This window comes from Sus scrofa, chromosome 14 (genome assembly GCF_054392235.1).
Source record: "Sus scrofa isolate SSC_HxYL_T2T_F1_AM1 chromosome 14, Sscrofa_HxYL_maternal_Yorkshire_Landrace_v2.0, whole genome shotgun sequence".
NCBI classification, from domain to species: domain Eukaryota; kingdom Metazoa; phylum Chordata; class Mammalia; order Artiodactyla; family Suidae; genus Sus; species Sus scrofa.
The window spans coordinates 104,708,400-104,728,764 of NC_139396.1; the positions used below are offsets into that span (position 1 = coordinate 104,708,400).

The window sequence follows — 20,365 nt, forward strand, 5'->3', positions numbered from 1 at the left end:
TAGGCTGGCATTGTGCACCAAACTTTATGAGCGATCTTCTCCTGTAAATTCTCCATTTTATAAAAATCACTAACATTTAGTAAGGGCTTAATATGACTTAAGACTGGTGCTCAGTTATGCACAAGACGTTATGAGGTATCTTCCCTATTAAATTCTCCATATTATAGAAAAGGCGTTAAGTCTTAAGAGGGCAAAATAATTGGACCAGGGCCAAACTAGATTCTCTCTACATCTGCCTGACTTCAGAGCCCTTGCAATTAAGCACTAGGCAACGCAGCTTCGTCTGGGCATGGGGGACTGAAGATGAAGTGAGGGGTCCTCAGTGAAGACAAGAGGCGCTTTCTGTAGAGCCACGATTTGGAAGAACTGCTCTATGTAGCAGCAGAGGCCAGAGTTAGAGCCCGCCCTGATCTACTGAGATTTCATCTGAGGCAGAGAAGACTTCCCAGTGGCTAGGGCTCTCTGAGCCAGGCTTGGGCAGTGTGAGAGGTATTTAGGCTGGTGAGTCATGGTTATTGGAGGGTAGATGTTTGATCTCTTCTCAGTTCACCCTGCTGTTCCTTATGTGTGTTTGTGTTTGGGAGGCGGGCAGGAGGGGGTTTCTGAGCTTTGTTTCCTTCCATGCTTTCTGGATCATTAACCATAATCCAAATACCACAATTACCCACTCCTCTAAAATTTTTCTTCTGTTGTCTTCACTTCAGTTGGGTGCATGCTGTGTGGTTCTCACCACATAGAGCTATACTGGGCACTAATTATGTGCCAGGTGCTGTGTTGGAAGTATCCCAACAACCCAGTGAAGTAGGTATTATCATTCCCCTTTAAAGGTGGGAAGAGGAAAAAAATGGAGAGGGCAGCTATTGTGCTACTCTATGAGAAACATACTACAAAATTTGATTATCCCCAGCTCCAAACCAAGCATGGCAGCTGGGCTAGAACCTAATTCTTAGGCTTGCCCATGCATGGAGGAAAATGGGATATTGAATGCTTATAAGACGTTATTGTCGCATTAGTGCAGAAGCTCGGAGTGATTATATTGTGAAATTTACCTGGCAGCTCAGCAGTGAAATTGCAGCTAATGAATTTTGTTTGACTTCATGAAATCCTCCTCATTCTTAATTCTCTGTCTGCATTTTGCCAAAAGATGAGTGAGGGGGATATGGATGGAAATGTAGTCTACAACCTATAAAGTAGCTTCTGTGTGTGGCCATCTGGCATTTCCTCTGTAGCCACACTGGTCTTCAAGCACATTCTCTTCTCATGGGAGCCTGGGTGGCAAGGAAGCTGGAGGCTCTTAGGGGGTTTCATTCATTTGCAGCAGGACTGCAATAGGAATCGAAAATAGGGAGTCTGGAGAAGGAGGAACAAGGGGATTGAAGAGTCTCTCTGTGCAGATTTGGTGGAGAAATTCAGAGAATATTTTTAGAGTTAGAAAGGTTCCTGGAAGTCATCAATTTTATGCCAGCCCTCTCTTATAAAATTGTGGCGCTCATTGAGTTAGTTTGGGCTGAGCCTTGGGAACCTGACTGGAAAGGGTCAAGCTTGGGCAAGAACCCTTGGAGCTATTGTCCTGTGCTTGGTAAGGCCCAAGGGTTGAGGGTGACATTGAACATGATTGGTGACTGCAGCGATGAGGAGTAGCATCTGATCCAGGCAGGCCGTTTATATCTGACTGAACCATGATTGCCATATCAAGATGCTTTGGCTAGTGGAGGGACCCCATTAGGCCAGTGCAGGAGTTCCTGCCTGGGCTGCTGCACCTCCCTAGGTCTCAAGCTTAGGGAACAGAGCAGCAGGGCTCCCTCTAGCTACGACTACAAGTCCCTACACCAAAGCTCCTTTTGGAGAACCATAGATAGAAAGATAGATAGATAGTTATATATGTATACATAGTTTTAAATTTATATATATATATGAAAAAATTTTGGCCACACCCACAGCATATGGAAGTTCCCAGGCCAGGGAACAAACCCGTGCCACAGAACTCCAGAACTTTATAAAAGGTTTTGCTGATTAAAAGTAGGGCCCTTCCTAAGCTTAAGCCATTTCTTAGAATTCTCTCTTCTTCTTTCACTGGGCTCTGTGTTTTAAAATGTTCCCATGAACCATTCTGTTCCATAGGCTTGGTAAGTGATGAGAGCTATGCTTCCCAATATCTCTCCATTCTTGCTGCCTTTTTTTTTTTTTTTTGTCTTTTTGCTGTTTCTTGGGCCGCTCCCGAGGCATATGGAGGTTCCCAGGCTAGGGGTCCAATCGGAGCTGTAGCCACCAGCCTATGCCAGAGCCACAGCAAAGCGGGATCTGAGCCGCGTCTGCAACCTACAGCACAGCTCACCGCAACGCAGGATTGTTAACCCACTGAGCAAGGGCAGGGACCGAACCCTCAACCTCATGGGTCCCACTCGGATTCGTCAACCACTGCGCCATGATGGGAACTCCTCTTGCTGCTTTTATCATTGGTCTCTGCCCACCTGGGAAGGCCAGCTCATGAAGGGCCATGTTTCCCAAGATAAGGAACTTGGATTTAGAAGTGTTGGAAAACCACGAAGGTTTTGTTCTCCATTAGATTTTTTTTTTTTATAATTCGATGACTTTTAATTTTATAATGGGTTTTAGATTTATAGAAAAATTGCCAAGACAGAACAGAGAATTCCTGTGTACCCCACACACAATTTCCCCTATTACTAGCATCATACATTAGTATGGTGCATTTGTCATAATGAATGAACCAATAGCGATATGTCATTATTAACTAAAGTCCATACTTTATTCAGATTCCTGAGTTTTGGTCTAATCCCCTTGTCTGTTTTAGGATCTCCTCAAGGATTCCACATTAGTTTTCCTTTTCCCTTAGGCTGTCCTCAACTGTGACAGTTTTTCAGACAGATCCACCAAATAGGGGTATTAGCGCATCAGATCTGAGTTGTGGAAAACTCTGGTACTAAAGTGATGAAAGGTGGGTGCACTCTTAGAGATGGGTCTCAGGGTGTCTGCTGGCATCTGGGCTCAGACTATTAGTCTAAGCCGCAAGGAAGTGGTTATGCTGCTCACAGGGTCAGGGCCATGCTCTGCCCCCTGCTACAAGCATTGTCAAGAAATCTACTCCCTTTTTCTAGGTTTTTAGATTTTTTAGTGTATAGCTATTATTTATTATTGTTTCTTTTATGTCTATAGGTAGTTCCTATTTCATTCTGTTGTTTATTTTAATTTTCCCCCTTTCATCTTCATCAGTCTTGCCAAAGTTCTATGTTATTAATTTATTCAAATAAGTAGCTTTTGGTTTTATTAAATGTCTATTTTTTATTATTAATTTCATTTATTTCCCCTTTTGTATTATTTTCTGCTTGCTTATTTCTTTTGTTCTGTTATTTTTGCAACTTCTTGAATGTTTGTGTTCAATTTTTTTAAGAATATCTGAAAAGTTCAATTTCTGCTGTTCCACAAATTTTGAAATGGAGTGTCTTAATTGTTACTGAGTTTTTAAGTATTTGTTAATTTCAGTTATGATTTATTAGCCCCTAATTTATTGGTAATACATAGTCCTGTTTCCTGATACAGAGGACTTTGAACTTAACATTTTATTGGTAATTTCTAATGTTACTGTATTAGAGTAGAGAACATTTCTCTGTGACAATGAGTCTTAAGAATTTAGTATCACTTCCATGGTTTAAAACATGGTCATTTCTTGGTATCTGTTAAATGTTTAATTAAAAAGAATGCATATTCTATATTTATTGGATGTGAAATCCTCTATATTTAATAATTGCTTTATTCAGACATTCTATATTTTTGCTTAATTTTTATTGCTTTATTTATCAGTTTCTGGGAGGGGGTTCAGTTCTCAGCTGTAATTGTTTATTTATATATTTCTTCCCACAGTTCTGACAGTTATTGCTTTGTATATTTTGAATTTGTATTGTCAAGTACATAAATATTCCTGATTGTATTTTCTTACTCTGGTATTCCTTTTGATCAATATATAACATCATTCTTCATGTTTTGAGTTCCATTCTGTCAGATCAGACATTAAGATTTTGCTCCCAGATTTCTTTGGTTTTACATTTGCCTGGTATGTCTTTCCTCTATTTAAAAAAATTTAAAGATTTTCTCTATTTTTTTTTGGTTCAAAGTGTGTCTAAGACAAGATATTGGTGGAAATTGTTTAATGAATCCAATGTGGGAGGCTCATTTTTAAATTGTTAGGTTTGACCCACTTTGGATTTTTGCCATCTTATGTCATGTTTTCCATTTGTTGTGTGTTTTTCCCCTTTTCATGGGTAGGTTGACTTTTTCCCTGCTGATATAAAAGCCATACATTTTATCTTGCTCTTAGTGTGATTTCCTTCTCTTGTCTAGTTGGGTTGGCTATCATCTCTAGCATGTAAAGTCAGAGAGGTGAAATATCATCACTATCTAGTATCCAAATGTAGAATGAATGCCTTCAGTGATTCTCCATCAAATGTGATGTATGCTATGAATAACTACACTGTATTATCAAAGTTAAGGATAAAACTCATTTCCTTCCTCCTCACTTGTGTGACGCCCAACACACAAGGAATTTAACAATCATTTGCTTTCATACTTTGACAGATTTGTTAATGTAGCTTGGAATCTTTTCAAATGAACACATCTTCATATATAAATGTACACTGTTTTTGTGCAGATACATGGCATGTTAATGTAATAATTTTGAAATAATATTTATAGTATTTTTAATATTAAGTATCTCCGGCAGAGGCAGTTAGTTGTTTACCCTAATATCCTTTTCATTTCATAGAACCCTTGATTTTTATCAGGGCACATGGTTGCATTGAGTAAGACTACATTCACCGTCTTCCTTTGTATTTATGTGAGTCAGATAATTAGGTTCTAAGCAATAGGATTAAATGGTGCTGTTGTGTAATTGTTTCTGGTGCACTGTGACCCTTCCTCCTCTGCATCCTTCCTTGCTTCTTGTGGTATGGTTGTGACATCTGGAGCTTTGTGTTGGAACCTGAGCAGGAGGGCTGTCCTCTAGAGAGGTAGTGACTGATGATTCTGTGGACACTAACCCTGATCCCGTCTACTTACCCTCAGACTCTGAAAGAAGAGAGACATGAACACCTACCTGGTTTAAGCCACTGCCATTTTGTGTCATTGTTAATTTCGGGTGGACTTAATCCTAATTGGGATTGGGGGTGTTCATTTCTTATTGCCTATCACTTTGTATTGTGGCTTTAATGTTCTTTATTTTGATTTAACATTTGGTCTAGAAAGCTGGTCTTTGGTTTAGATCTCAGTCTTATCATTTATTAGTCTAAACCTAGGAATATTTTCCTATTTTTAACCTTTTTGAGGCAATCGGCTAATAACATGCATTTTACATGGCTGTTGTGACATTAAATGGTTATAAGGTGTTTAACAAAATGGTTGTAATATAATAGCCACTTGATGCATTTTTTTCTGGTCATTTTCCTCTTTGTTGAGGAATCATATCCTGCTCCTTAGAGTGATATTCAAAAATATTTCCCATAAAATTATTATATTTTGGCATTGAGTAACTTACCCTATGAGTTTTGCCCCACTCAATGGCTTTTCTTAATCTTTTCTTTTTTTCCTGTTATTCCCAGGTTACCTTGTGCTATTCACCAATACTTAGGATGGGAACGATTTTTTTTTTTTTTTTTTGGTTTTTAGGGCTGCGCCCACAGCATATGGAAGTTACCAGGCTAGGGGGCAAATTGGAGCTGCAGCTGCTGGCCTACACCACAGCCACTGCAACACCAGAGCTGAGCTGCAGCTGTGACCTACACCACAGTTCATGGCAACACTTGATCCTTAACCCACTGAGTGGGACCAGGGATTGAACCTGTATCCTCATGGATACTAGTTAGGTTCGTTTCTACTGAGCCACAAGGGGAACTCTGGGAGTGATTTTATTTTATTTTAACTTAGAGTATGTCATGACCTTTAAAACTCATTTTCAGGAAGATAGAAAAATACATACTCAAACTCTTTAAACCAAGTGATGCACTTCAATTTTCTGCAGTGAATTAGTTTGGTAGAATTTAGTTTTGTTTATTCAGTGAATGGGAGTAGGAAGAGTGATTTCTCCAGGAGAGCAGCCAAGTGAGCTCTCAATGCTCTCTCACTGCCCCACTTGGCCCACAGGACAATGAAGGGTGGGAAGAATGAGAGGTAAAAACAGGAGGAAAAACAGGAGGCAAGGAAGTTCCTGTTAGGAAGCACCCAGGGGGAGTTCTGTGGTTCTCAAGTGAGGTCGTGGTCCTTCTGCCCTGCAGCCTAGACACTCTGCACCCCACACAAATCTTAAGTCAGCCTCACCTGCCAACCTCCCCTCCTCTGATTCTCTTCCTATGGGGAAGTCACTACAGACTGGGTGGAGAATGGAACATTGCAGAAGGAAGACCTAAGGAAGTCTGTCTCATTGCCTGTGTGAAAAATTACCTAAAGTCCTAGTTTGTAGTTGGTATAATTTGTAGGTTCTACAGATATGATTTCATAGTCTAGCCAAACTCCTAGAATTTTGGTGATTTTAGGTGCTTTTATGATGTAGAGGGCTATTCAGTCGTGCAATGAGATGTCCTTGTTTGGGCTAATGCACTCGTTGACTTTTTTTTTTTTTAGGTTTATTTATTTATCTATTTATTTGTCTTTTGTCCTTTTAGGGCCACACCTGTGGCATATAGAGGTTCCCAGGCTAGGGGTCGAATTGGAGCTACAGCTGCTAGCCTACACTACAGCTATAGCAATGCAGGATCCGAGCAGCGTCTGCAACCTATACCACAGCTCATGCAATGCCGGATCCTTAACCCAATGAGCAAGGCCAGGGATTGAACCTGCAACCTTATGGTTCCTAGTTGGATTTGTTTCCACTCTGCCACGAAGGGAACTCCCCTTGTTGACTTTTTATATTTTGTGGTTATTCAGCTGGGAATGTGTGTAACATTACACAGGGGCAGCACAGACCAACTATACAGGATTCTCTACTCAGCTGGTTGGAAGTCTGGGAACTAAAACAGCCTTTGCTGCTCATTATTTAATTGATTAGGTGACTTATTTATGAGGATTGCTTTAGCTGCAGTAGCATGAGGGCTGGTTTTTTAATGAGGCAGTAACAGGATGTGGAGTTTTCTACCTAGCAAGTCAATGAGGTAAGGGCCAAAGGCATGGGTTTTAGATCCAGGTGAGGTACCGTATATATGTAACATATATATGTCACATTATCTAGTATATCAATACTTTGATTCTACATTTGTTGAATGGTTACTTTATAGCAGATTTATCACAGTGTTGACTCTTAGATAACCCTTCCAGGCAACCAAAACCCCTGACCCTTTTCACAAATACTGCTGGCAAGCCAGGTCTACCAGCTAACATTCTCCATTTTTCCAGGCATCTCCAGTTCTTTAGAAGAACATGAAGATGTTGAGCTTGTTTTTTTCTTCCTTTCTTTCTTCCTTTCTTTCTTTCTTCCTTCCTTCCTTCCTTCCTTCCTTCCTTTCTTTCTTTCTTTCTTTCTTTCTTTCTTTCTTTCTTTCTTTCTTTCTTTCTTTCTTTCTTTCTTTCTTTCTCTTTCTTCTTTCTCTCTCTCTTTCCTTCCTTCCTTCCTTTCTTCCTTCTTTGTCTTTTTAGGGCTGCACCCAGGGCTTATAGAAGTTCCCAGGCTAGGGGTTGAATCAGAGCTATAGCTGCTGGCTGATGCCACAGCCACAGCAAAGTGGGATGCGAGCTGCATCTGTGTCCTACACCACAGCTCATGGCAATGCTGGATCCCCAACCCACTGAGGGAGGCCAGGGATCAAACCCACGTCCTCACAGATACTACTTGCGTTTGTTACTGTTGAGCTGTGACAGGGACTCCTTTTTTTTTAATTAAAAAAATTTTTTTTTATTTAAGTATAGTTGATTAACAATATCATGTTAAATTCAGCTGTACAGAACAATAATTCAGTTATATATATGTGTATATACATATATATGCATATATATATTCTTTAGATTCTCTTCCCTCGTGGGTTATTACAAAATATTGAGTTCCTTGTAACATACAGTAGGTCCTTGTTGGTTATCTGTTTTATATATAGCAGTGTGAATATGTTAATCTCAACCTCCTAGTTTATCTTCCACCCCAGGGTGTTGAGTTTTCCTTTGCAGGAGTAAACTCTAGAGTTAGCATAGCACTGGGTTCTGAGTCCAACTCCTGGGTCTGGTTCCAGCTCTGCCATTGACTATGACTTTGGACTCTATTTTCCTCTCATTGGACCTCAGTATTTTCTCTTCTATAATACAGGAGGCCAGGAGGTCGGGATCATAACATTGGCTCTGGTTTTGGCAAGGTTCTAGGGAAAGGGCAGAGGCGCACTTAGAGAAATGTATCCATACCCCTGATTCCTATTCCTACCGGGAAGGGGACTGGGAGGAGGAAGCTCAGGGGAGGATGCTGGAAAGGGTCCATGTACTGAGTATCAGGTGAGACCCATATCTGCTCTAAGTGTCAGTGGAGCACAGTTCTGTGGCATGAGTGATCACGGTTGGTTAGGGCAGTAGTTTCTGGATTGGATAAATAGGGCTATGCGTGGAGTCTCCAGAGCCAAAGCCAGGGCTTTCGGGTTCCACCGGCTTCATGGAATAAGGCAATTCAGGGCTTTGGCAGCTAAGATCTGCTGAGGGTGTCAGTGTGCTCCCCCACCACACCCTTCCCAGTGCCTGTTCTACACACCCTGTCCAGGACAGATGATGGGTGGAATTTGTGGTGTGTGCTGTTATCCTAGTGAAGGCACAGATGGAGGGGTAGTGAAGCAGCACCGTTTGTTTTTTGGAAACAACAAAACAGAAAAACCTTGTGTCATTTTAACAAAGAAGAAATGAAACAGCAGGCAATTAGGCAGGAGTGTATCAATTAGTGAGCCAGAAAAATGCCTTACAATATTTGATGATTCAACACTGTCAAACAAAAACACAATTAAAAAAAAACCCACAAAACAAATAGCAGAAAACCCACAGAAATTGTTAAATAATCACTTCATTTAAATGCATTTAAAATACATGGAAGCAGAAAAAATCGAGAGAGCCATTTGGTAGAGAATATGGTTGATATAATGTGATTGAGTCCCTCATTTGTAAAAGGAATATACTTGTACCAATTCCCCCCTCCTGTACCCCTTTCAACATGGTCCTCTTTTGGCCAACGAAATACTGTGATCTTCCATCCACACCCCAGCCTGGAAAGTGTGGCTTAGTCTCCACACATGGCAGCTTGGCACAGAGAAGGCACCTCACACACTTTCCTTCCTGGGGGCTGACACTGCATGTCCCTCCTCAGCCAGGTCAAGAATCGTGTGGAGTAAGCCTGCAAGTTGGTCGTTATAAGGGAGAAGGGTGTGTTTTGTCATGACCAGACCTTTGGGTTGAATCCCAGCTTTGACGCTCTTAGCTCTAAGGAAGATAAATTAGCTTTAAGGAGTTCCTGTCATGGTGCAATGGAAACAAATCTGGCTAGGAACCATGAGGTTGCGGGTTCGATCCCTGGCCTTGCTCAGTGGGTTAAGGATCTGGCATTGCTGTGAGCTGTGGTGTAGGTCACAAACACGGCTCAGATATGGCATTGCTGTGGCTGTGGTGTAGCCTGGCAGCTGTAGCTCCAATTAGATCCCTAGCCTGTCAACCTCCATATGCTGCAGGTGCAGCCCTATAAAGCTTAAAAAAAAAAAAAAAAAAAAAAAGCTTTGAGAGGCCCAGGGTCTTCGTTTGTAAATCAAGATAATGATTCTAGCTTCACAAGAGCATTGTCAGGATTAAATGAGAAAATACATGGATAGTACAGGAAATTATATCCAATATCCTGTGATAAACCATAATGGAAAAGAATATGAAAAAGAATGTGTATTCACATATAACTGAATCACTTTGCTTTATAGTAGAAATTAACATGACATTGTAAATCAACTATATTTCAATAAGATAAATTTTAAAAAATATATAAAAATTTGGCGACATAAAGTAGGTCCTAAACACATGCTTTTCTCTCCTTGCTCAGAGCGTCAGTCTCAAGAATAACCAGCATTTTCCATCCTGACTTGCCTTATGAGTATATGAAGCAGTATTTGGCCATCTGGCCGCATGCAGCCTTGCTGGGTACCAGGCCTTGTAAGATTTCCTGGGAGATTTGTAGAAAGTTAACTTTCCATAGGGACCACTTTCCTCATTTTCCCACAATAGTTTTGCCTCCAGAGGAAGCCTATACCAGGAATCAAATGTCTTTTTCACCATCATTTCCCTCTTTTCTCTGAGTGGAGTGTGCATGTCAGTTTCCATCTGCTTTCTATCTCTTCGTTGCCATAATTCCTTTAATTCTGGAGTATAGGAAAGACATTCGATGCATGGGGAGCTAGTGTATGATTTCATTATTCATTCACTGTACATGTAGATGCATGTTCTGTTCATCAGGCAGGGTGCTTGTATGATCTATTTGTGGGGGTGGAATATGGCATATGGGGTGGAGAAGGTCACAGGGGTGCTGGGAGTGCAGAGAGGAAGCTGCAGAGGTAAAGATGGGTCCTGCTGGGCGGATTGTCAGTATCTGAAATAAGGAGTGTGGTTCAATGACTCCACAGGTCCCTTCCTGCAGCCGGGCCCTTGTCCTGGGAGCAGGTGGGTAGAGCTTCTTTGGCTGAGTTGGAGATGGACTGAGACTGCCCTGGGTAGACCATATGCCTGTTGGAGTTTGAGTACCATTCTGAGGTGTTCTGTGTGACATTCAGGTTATTATGATCACAAACGATGAATTTATTCTCATTCCCAGTACCCACAGTGCATCCATCCACATAAAGCTGTATGTTTTGAACCTCACACTCCTAGGACCCCATATCACTGAGGTGGACAGCCACTAGAGGTCACTTACACAGCACCATCATGATACGAATGGGGAAACTGAGTCCCAGAGCGGAGCGTTCATAGGTCCAAGGTGACCTGGAGACCTACAGGCAGCACCCAGCAGGCCCCTGCTCCCCCTTCTTCTCTTTTGGTCAATGCCACTCCACAGACACAACCTTTCTCAATTCTTTAGCTATTTTTTCTAGTATTTACCTTTATTTTTTTGAATTATGAGATTAAACCGTTCTCACCCTCTCAGTGTCAGGCAATTATCCACTGACTTCTTGTCAGTAGATGGAGCATCAGCTCTCCCATTTCCTGCCCCCACCCGCTTTTTAGTCTCCTCATCCACCCAAGTCCTCTCAATTTAATGAAAAATACTGTTCACTGAAGGTCAAGTTGGTCCTATGATTACATTTTCTTTCTTGTACAACGTTGCATTTTCCTGGAATTAAAAATCATACATTACTTTTTTATTTGCATAATTTGTGGTTTACCTGTTATTATTAATTTTTTCCTCCATCAGATCATCCATAACTTTGAACAAGTGGGTTTTGCCAGATGGTGGCTGCATTTGCAGCCAGATCTTGGATCTGCCCAGTTCCTCACAATCTGGTTAGAGGCACAAATGGGGTTATACTCAAAGGAGCCATCTGACTTCAGGGCACCTGCCCTCCTGCTCACCCAGGGGCTAGGCCCTCCCTCCTTGATTTAGGCACTCCTAGAGTTTCAAGGGGCTTACAAATGCCTCTGCTTCTGGCCATTTTCTGCCATGCAACTGCTCCTGCCAGATGTTTCTGCTTCTCTGCTCCCTCCAGCTCTCACCATGAACCAGCATCTTCCACTGGGGGCTGTAGACTTGGGCCAGATAGCACACTTAGTGCTCTGGAGGCCTCATGATGCCAGCCAGCGCTGCAGGACCTTGTGGCAAGATGGGATGGTTGCTTTCCTTTCTGTTTGACTACCGGGAATTAGGCAGTATTGTCACACCAGGGCAGGGCCCACCATTGTCTTCCTGTTCACCACCATCTTTGCCCAAGGCCCACACCATCTGTTTGCAGTGGTTTCCAGGGGTCCAGGGCTGTCATTTCCCGGACAGGTTGGCGAGGAGTCACTGTTGAGGACAGCTTATATCAGGGTCCTTTTAGTTGGCTCCTTGATCTTTTGCTTGCTGGTCTTTCTTTTCCTTACTGCAAGCACTTTGCTTCCTCCCCTCTTTTCTCTACTGTCCTTATCGCTGTTAGCTACTCCCTTCCTTCTCTACAGCCTTAATCTGAAATAAAATTCAGGGAGTAAAAGAAAAGCTCCTGCTTCGGAAAAAACATGGTGGAGAGTTGCTGTCTTTTACCAAGATCAGTGACTGTCTCTTGGAGTCTTTGTTTCAGAGTGGGGTGCCCCAGGGTAACTGGGGAAGAAAAGGAAGTACACAGAAAACACATCCCTTCATGCTTTGAGTCTAATCTGCCTCAGGACCAATGTAGGTGCTGCCCATGCCTGGGTCTTCAGCATTTTTAAGGGAAAGGCTGTTCTTTGATTTGATTTTTGTTCCCTTTAGGAGCCGCCAAGTTCCTGAGATTGGCTTGCGGGCAGATTCTGCAGAATTCTGTGTGGTCACACCTCCTCCATCCCGGGACCACTCTCTCTGCTCCTGGGTCAAGCCTATTCTGCCCGATTTCCCCTTCCCTGAGTGGAAAGCTCCCAGTCCCTGTTCACCAGTCTCTTTTGAACAGATCTGGATCCAGCTTAGGCTCAAGCTGAGACCTGACACTCTTGATTTAAATGAAGTAAGTTTTTGAATGATGTTAAGAAAGCTTTCATGAAATTATATTATTTTCAATATAAAATGTTTTGAAGGTGTAATTAACATTATAAATCTTTGTGAAATTTATCATATAAATACATTCACAAACAGAGCCCTTTTTTTTCCTTTTTATGGTTGCACCTGATGCATATGGAATTTCCCAAGTTAGGGGTCAAATAAGAGCTGAAACTGCAGGCCTATGCTGCAGCTTGCATCAGTGCTGGATCCTTAACCCCCTGTGCGAGGCCAAAGATTGAACCTGCATCCTCATGGACACTATGTCCAGTTCTTGTTCCAATGAGCCACAAGGGGAACTCTCAGAGTCAATTTTTAACATTAAAAAAATGTTTAGACTATTTCTGGTCAAAAGCACGGCTGCTTTGCCTGTAGAGGAGTGCCCACAGGACCACCCTACTCTTGGCTTGATCTGTCACCACCTCTCAGCACGACCCCATTCCACCTGCCCAAGTCTCTGCTCTCTTGGCCTCTGGGAAAGTTGCCATCAAGCAGATGGATGGGTACTTTTCAGCTTTAGAGGAAATTTAGTTCAGCAACCCGAGAGCAGTTCTAGAAACAAATGTTTCTGTTGTAAACATCTCACACAGCCATAAACTTCAGCCTCTCTTCAGGGCCCTGCTAAGGGGTGACCCTGCTCTGCTGTGACCCGAGCAGCTGGGCTCTGTGGTTTATGAGTCATTTCCTCGGTGGTAGGAACCAGCGACTCTCTAGTAAGGATGGAGAGGAGCAGAAATTCAGGCAGGCATTGCCCAGAGCCCTCAGGCAGGTCCTGCCAGGCTGTCCAATGTGCCCACTCAGCTCAGTACCTGCCTGAGGCCAGGAACTGTGGTGGGAAACCACATGTGTTGGCTGGTCCCGGCCAGGCTCTGCCTGGCTGTAAGTTTGAGTCCATCCCAGCCTGAGTCATGCTTCCTGTTTGGCCCTCTATGTGTTCAAATTCCTGTCTCACAGAACAGCGGCTGTCTTTATTGTACTATGATGGTGTATTTTTTTGCTAGGGCTGCCACAGCAAAACACCACAGCCTGGGTGGCTTAACCAACAGAAATCTATTGTCCCATAGACTGAAGAAGTCCAAGATCAAGATATCGGCAGGTCTGGTTTCCCCTGAGGCCTCCTTAGCTTGCAGACGGCCACCTTCTTGCTGTGTCCTCATACTGTCTTTTCTCTGTGCGTGCACTCCTGGTGACTTTTTTTTTTCTTTTTCTTTGGTGTGTCCTTTGATTGTTACAGAAATAGCTATAGTTATATATAACACTATTCATCATTTCAAAGTACACTTTAACGAGTTTCACGAAGTACATATGATCATACCACCTCCAGCCTAATCAATATTAAGAACAGTCCCTTTATCTTGAAAAGATTCTTTGTGGCCTTTGCTCTTGATCCTCTTCCTCGCCTTGGTCCCAGGTAGCCATTAATCTGCTTTCTGTAACTATAGTGTTGCTTCTTCTAGAATTTCATGAGTGGAAACAGTCAGTACATGGTTTTGCTGTTTGACTTCTTTTATTTAGCATAATGTTTCTGAGATTCATTCATGTTTCCTCCTTTTTATTGCTCTGTAGTATTTCATGGTATGTACATATTATTTGTTTTCTCCAGTTTTTGGTCATTATAACTGATGCTATAATAAATATTTGCATGCATGTTTTCATAGGGACAATGGAATTGCCTGACAGTATGGTAAATGCCTATTTAATGTTATAAAATATTTTCATATTGTTTTGCAAAATGGCTGTAACATTTTGCATCCCCACCAGAAACATAGGAGAGAGTTCTTATTGCTCCATGCCCTCACCAACCTCACCACCACTTGATATTGGTGATCTTTCTAGAGGGTGTGTAGTGGTATCATACTGTGGTTTTAATTATGATTTTTCTGAGAACTAGTGAAGTTGAATATCTTTTCATGTGTTTATTGATTACCTATATATCTTCTGTCGGGAAATGTCTGTCCCAAACTTTTGCCCATTTTTTTATTAGATTTTTTCTCCTTTATATTAAGTTGTAAGAGTTCTTCAATTAATTGGAATATAAGCTCTTTGTTTTGAAACATTTTTTTCAGTCTATGGCTTACCTTTGTGTTTTCAAATTCTTCTTTCAAGGATACCAGTCATATCAGACCAGGACCCACCCTAATGGCCTCATTTTAACTTAGGGCCTTTACAGTGCTAATTGTCTCTAAACATACTCACATTCTAAGATAGTGGGGGTTAGAGCTGAAACATATGAATTTTTTTTTTTTTTTTTTGCAGGAGAGGACACAATCCAGCCCATAACAAATAGAGAATAGGCTTATAGGCAAACAAGGAGCAAAAGAGAAAAGGAAGAAAAATAATTAAGTGAATAGTACAGTTTGGTGTTTCAGATGTAACCTCTATGGTTCTGTTAAGACTCTGAGAGCCAGTGTTATGTAGTAATTTATCATATTACTGGAACTATGATTTGAGTCTCGTATCTTGTAAACCCATAGGTAGTTAGATTAATGAAAGGGCCCAGAACCCTATCTCAAAAGGGCTCTGTTCTTCTGTACACATTTTACTGATGAAATGGTATCATCCAGTAATATTTGAGAACCTGAGAGCATCTACTGACATCTGTTTTGCATTTGTCACAGGCTGGCATGACGGTATGTCCAGCATGTGGCTTCACTGAGACAGATGTGTAACAATCACTGGTCCCCTTCCCAACCTCACTGATTGCCTGGGACAGGTGCACTATTTGTTCACAAATAGCCCTGCATCTTAATAAATAAGTGAAGATGATCTGGGGTGGGGTGGGGCTGGGCCGTGTGAAGGTGTGGTGGTGATGGTGGTCAGAGGCCTAAGAAGTAGGAAGAGGAAAGCAGTGTAGATAAATACGTGAACAATCCTGCTGATTGGTCCCATGGAAGATCCAGATATGCGTACCTGTGTTCCTGGCACGTGCTTTCTGTTGAAGGCTTCTCTCTGGTCAGGGTCGGGGTGGAGGACGTAGGCTAGGACGGGGCAAGTTGTCAAAGGAAGTGGGGGTGGCAGCACTGTGGACAGAGAGAAGATTTTCCATTTATCCAGCAGGTGGCGCCATCTAGTCGATTATCCGAGGAGAGCTGGCTCTGGCTTGAAAAATGTTTGCTTGAGGTCTTCCCAAACTGCAGGTCCCCAGGAGCTGTCACTGCACTAGGAGGATGCTGGCGTGCTGCCTTCTCTCCTGGGGAGTGAGAAAGAGGGTATTTGTCATCACTTGGAAAATCTGGCCTCTACCTGCAGGTTTGCTGGAGAGAAGGAGAGCTTCTGTGTGGCCCCTAGGCTTGCTGGCAGGGAAGGCCAGTGGGCAAGGCTCCAGGGCCAACCAGAACAATCTGCTTTCCCCCAGCAGCTTGGAGATTTCTCTGGAACAGGGTGAAAGGCTCCCCAGTAACTAATAAAGGGAAATTCTCCATGAAAACCCTGGCTCCTGGCCCAGGAGCTGGCCAATTCCATTTGCTCTGAAGCTGCCCTTGAGATGTGGGAAGTCTTGGGATAAACCAACCAATTTAAAGCATTTCCCTAAACATGCCCATTTGGACTTGAGTTCATATGTCTAAAGGATGAGGGAAGGGCAGAACTTGGTCTTTCCAGTCCTGGTACTCACCCCTTTGTGCTACGGAGTGTCAGCCATAGCACAGCAGTTGCAGGTACAGATGCTAGATTCAAATACAGACACTTCCATGACTTGCTGTATGACCTGGGAAAGTTGCTTAACATTTCTGGCTCAGAGTTCTCTATAGTAACAGTTCTTATCTCATGAGTTTAACATGAGGATTAAGCTTAATAAACGCAGAGCACTTAGGGACAGTGTCTGACGCACAGTTATTATAGCTAAGCAGCTATTACCATCAACTGAGCACAGGACAATTTTCTCAACTAGGTCATGTAACACTAACATGCAAGTTTTCCAATAATGCTGAATTGGATTTAATTGGGTGAAAAAAGAACTGCTGGGAGTAGGGAGTGGGACAGTCCATACTAGTGGCTGGAGGGCCACAGGGTGCCCACCCGCCTCCCCAAGAGGGACCGATCAACCTGCGCTTGGAAAAGCAGGAACCAGAGACCACAGCTGGCCAGGTGTCAGGCTACATATGGGCAGGGCAGGGAAAGAGGTTCAGCTGGGCACTTGGGAGGCCACTGAGAGCTCCAGTCTCCTTTGTCACCCTGACACCTGGCCAAAGTGGGGCTGACAGAATAAACGGTAGCAACCGCTCTCTGGGCTCCAGCAGTCTGATGAGTGGGTGCCTCTGGAGGCCTTGCACCAGGCCAGGGGTTACCTCTTAATTGTTGGATCCTGAGAGGGGAGGGAGGAGTATCTCTCAGGAAGGGGTCCGGGGAGTGACTTTTTCTCTGCTTGGAAGTATTTAATAAATAAACAGACCAGCATGTCTGTACTTGTGTCATGCAGCTGGGCCCCAGCCCCGGTCTTCCTCTTCTCCATCCCTGTAGTCACCTGACTCTCACTGTCCTGCTGAGGGTATAGAGGGGCTGTGAAGGGCTTGGAAGGAAGGTACTGCCTGACTTCTGCCATATTATCTTATTCCCACAGGATTGGAGATACACTACAATGCCATGGAACAGGATGGGGCCTGGTGGTGAAACCTCATGGTGAAGAGGTAGAGGCTCTGTTGTCAGCCTTCCTGAGCTTGAGTTAACGATTCTACCGGTTCCAAGCTGTGTGACTTTGGGAAAGTTACTTGCCCTCTGTGTGTCTCAACTACCTTCTTTCTAAAATGAGAACAATAATAGTGCCTCTCTCACAAGATGCTGTGAGGATGAATTGAGCAATGCATGCAATACCTTTGGAATAGTTATAAGTATAAATAGCTATATTTATACTTAGAACTACTCAGTGAGCATTAACTTCTATAATTAAGTACACATTAAATTTGAATCATATCTCAAACTCATAGTTTCTGGCCTTAAGAACACATATGCATTTGGGAGGGAAATGTAAACTCCATGTCAGTTCTCTGCCCCTGTGGGGTAGAGGGTGAACCTGGGGTCAGATGAGTGATTGATTATGAGAATGATTAGTGGCAGAAGATATAGTAACCCAGTTTCTTTTTTCTCCTTCTTCCACCCAAGTGGATGCTTGGATTCTGATCTCCAAGGGTGAGGGAGAACTGAAAACTGAAAGAGGGAGAAGTCTTCATGGTTTCATTTCTCAAGGCTTTAGCCTCAAAGGAGAGGGGAGATTGGAGGCAGACAAGGAGAGCATCTTGGACCAAACATTCAGGGAGAATGATTTACCCCAAGACTAGAGGGATCTGGGAAGAGAAGCAAAAGGGCTGGAGAGAACTTGATGGTGAGCCAGCATCAGGCTGCCATTGGGGCCCGACTGCTGAGCATTTTCATGGATTGCACTTCTGCAGGCCCAGCTCCATCTGTGGCTATTTTCTTCTGCAGAGATCAGGCCACCACAGGAGCCTTACAGTCAGAGCACACCCAGCAATGAATGGCCGCAGCAGCCGTCTGTTATAAACACCTTGCACTTCCTGGGCTGCTGGCGTGTGAAGGGTTTTATAGACTGCCCTGCCTCAGGTGGAAACAGAACAACTCTGCTACCTACTACCTAGAAGTCATTTCCCATAAAGTTTTTTGCATCATCCACCATGCACTGCAGCAACAGCTGAGGGTTTGCTGTTTAATAATCTCATGCTCACATGTGAGTACTGACTGTGCAGTTGTGAGACCCCAGTCTTGTACATATGTGTGCTGGAGTTTATGGGAACTGTTCTTATGACTGCAATAATTATTAGACTGTGGGCTGTGTGAGGGGCTGGGGTCCCAGCCTAGTCCCCAGAGCTGAGCTGAGCATAAGGTTTTTCCACCCCAGGCCCATACTGTGTCACCTGAAACTCGGCATACATATTTTAACCCACTTCTTCTTGGGATCCATCTCGGAAAGAAAATGATAGCACTGGCCTGAGGAAGAAGCCAGGTCCCTGGTGGGATGGAGTAGGGTGGGGGCACACCAGGGCCCTGAGCGGCCTGTAGGAGAAGAGGGCAGGGCCACCAAAGTCAAATCTCCCTGATTTCACGACCAGGCCTGCTGGAATAGTCTTCCAGCCCCTCAAAGAGAAGCAGGGCAAGTCCAAGTTGTGTAACTTTCTTCTTGAAATGTTGCAGGCCATTTTCCCTTTCTTGTTCCTGTGTTTTCAAGTGTATAAGAGCAATCAGTTCTTTGCTCAGCCTCCCTCTGTGTGTCATCTTAGGACACTAACAGGCCTGTTAGTGAATGGGCCATTTTGGACAGAACTGATGGGTCTGGGTCCTGGGTAGCTCTGTCCCCCAAAGCCTTGGACAGAAGCCTCCTGAAAGGACAGCACTGATGCTACCTGACGGCCCGGGTCCTGGGCTACACAACGAGGTGGAGGAGGGTGTGGAGAGGAAGGAAAGATAGGGTTGGTTGCCATAGCAATGCTCATAAATGACTGGAGATCAATAGCAGCAGCCTGAATTTTATTTGCTTTTATTTTCTCCTCGGAAACAGCATCAGGCCTAAAAATAAAAATGGCAGAAGCCTACTGCTGGGCTAGTTACTGCAGCTGCGATGGCTTCTGGGTCTGGAAGGTCCACAGCAGAGGAGAGAGAAACAGGGACCTTGTGGGCTAGTTGGTAGGAGGTGGGGATCAGAGAAGAACTGTGTAGGGTGGGGACTGGGACCCCTGCCAGGCCATTTCACCTGCTTTGTAGCCATACAATTTGGCAGCCTGGGTCCCTCTGAGGAGGGAAAAATCGATAGTGTTATCTGCACATTTGTGTCTCGCTCAGCTTCTGACCACTTTAACTTTCATAAAGAGTCATGAAGGAATATAAATAGAGCACAGAGGTGGGGAGTTGGATTCCTGCTGTTGTGGAGTTCTTGTGGGAGCAGAAGGGACCGTGGGGCCAGTCCATTCAGGATGCTTGGAAAAAACTGATGAAGGCAAAAATCTAAGCATCTAGGTAAAGAATACATTTCCAGTTTGGGTGAAGTTATTTCCGATGCACTATAAAATCATGAACTGAGATTCCAGGGGTTATTCCAGTGCTCCTGCTTTAAAAACCCGAGTCAGCGTCGCTTTACAAATTACAAGGTGCATATCTATTCATTCTCCTCCATGACTGTTGTAAGGGTCTGTGGGGTATGTAATTGTGGGTTAACTCATTGGTTGATCAATTTGTCATTCAATCATTCCTGCACTCATTCACGCAAACATGTATTAGGTAACTGCTGTGAATCACTCATTTCTCAGGTGAACAAAATGAAATCTATATCCTCCAGGAGATTACAGTATAGCTGGGGAGTAGGCTCGAGGACAACAAACAGATATCTAATGTGTGAGATGGTGTAAGTGCTATGGAGGAAAATGAAAGAGGTCAGGGGTATAGAACGTGACACTGGGTGCTGGTGGCAATATTTGCTTTTTACATCAGGGCTTGGGGAATGCCTCTGACATTTGAGCAGAATCCCGAAGGAGGTGAAAGTGTGAGCTCTCAGCTCTCTGGAGGAAAGCATTCCAGGTAGAAGATTCAAGTTCACATGCTCTGAGGCATGAATGTGCTGTTGTTTGAGGTAAGCAAAGGCTAGCATGGCTGAAGTGGAAAGAACAAAGGGCAGAGGTGATAGACGTAGTCACAGCAGGGCTGGGACCAGTGATATAGGGTCTTGGATGCCCT

At 43.5% G+C, this 20,365-nt stretch overlaps 1 protein-coding gene across 3 annotated transcripts in view; it reads right to left on the reverse strand.

The window, feature by feature from the left end:
- LOC146396914 (uncharacterized) overlaps positions 1-20,365 on the reverse strand; it is a 225,114-nt gene that overhangs the window by 12,976 nt on the left and 191,773 nt on the right. For all 3 annotated transcript variants that reach the window (XR_014828199.1, XM_084997462.1, XM_084997461.1), the window contains one exon: positions 15,602-15,881. Coding sequence is in view for 2 of the 3 variants with exons in the window: in XM_084997461.1 (XP_084853587.1) it covers positions 15,688-15,881 (194 nt within the window). In the remaining variant the exon portion in view is untranslated. The remainder of the gene's footprint in view (positions 1-15,601; positions 15,882-20,365) is intronic.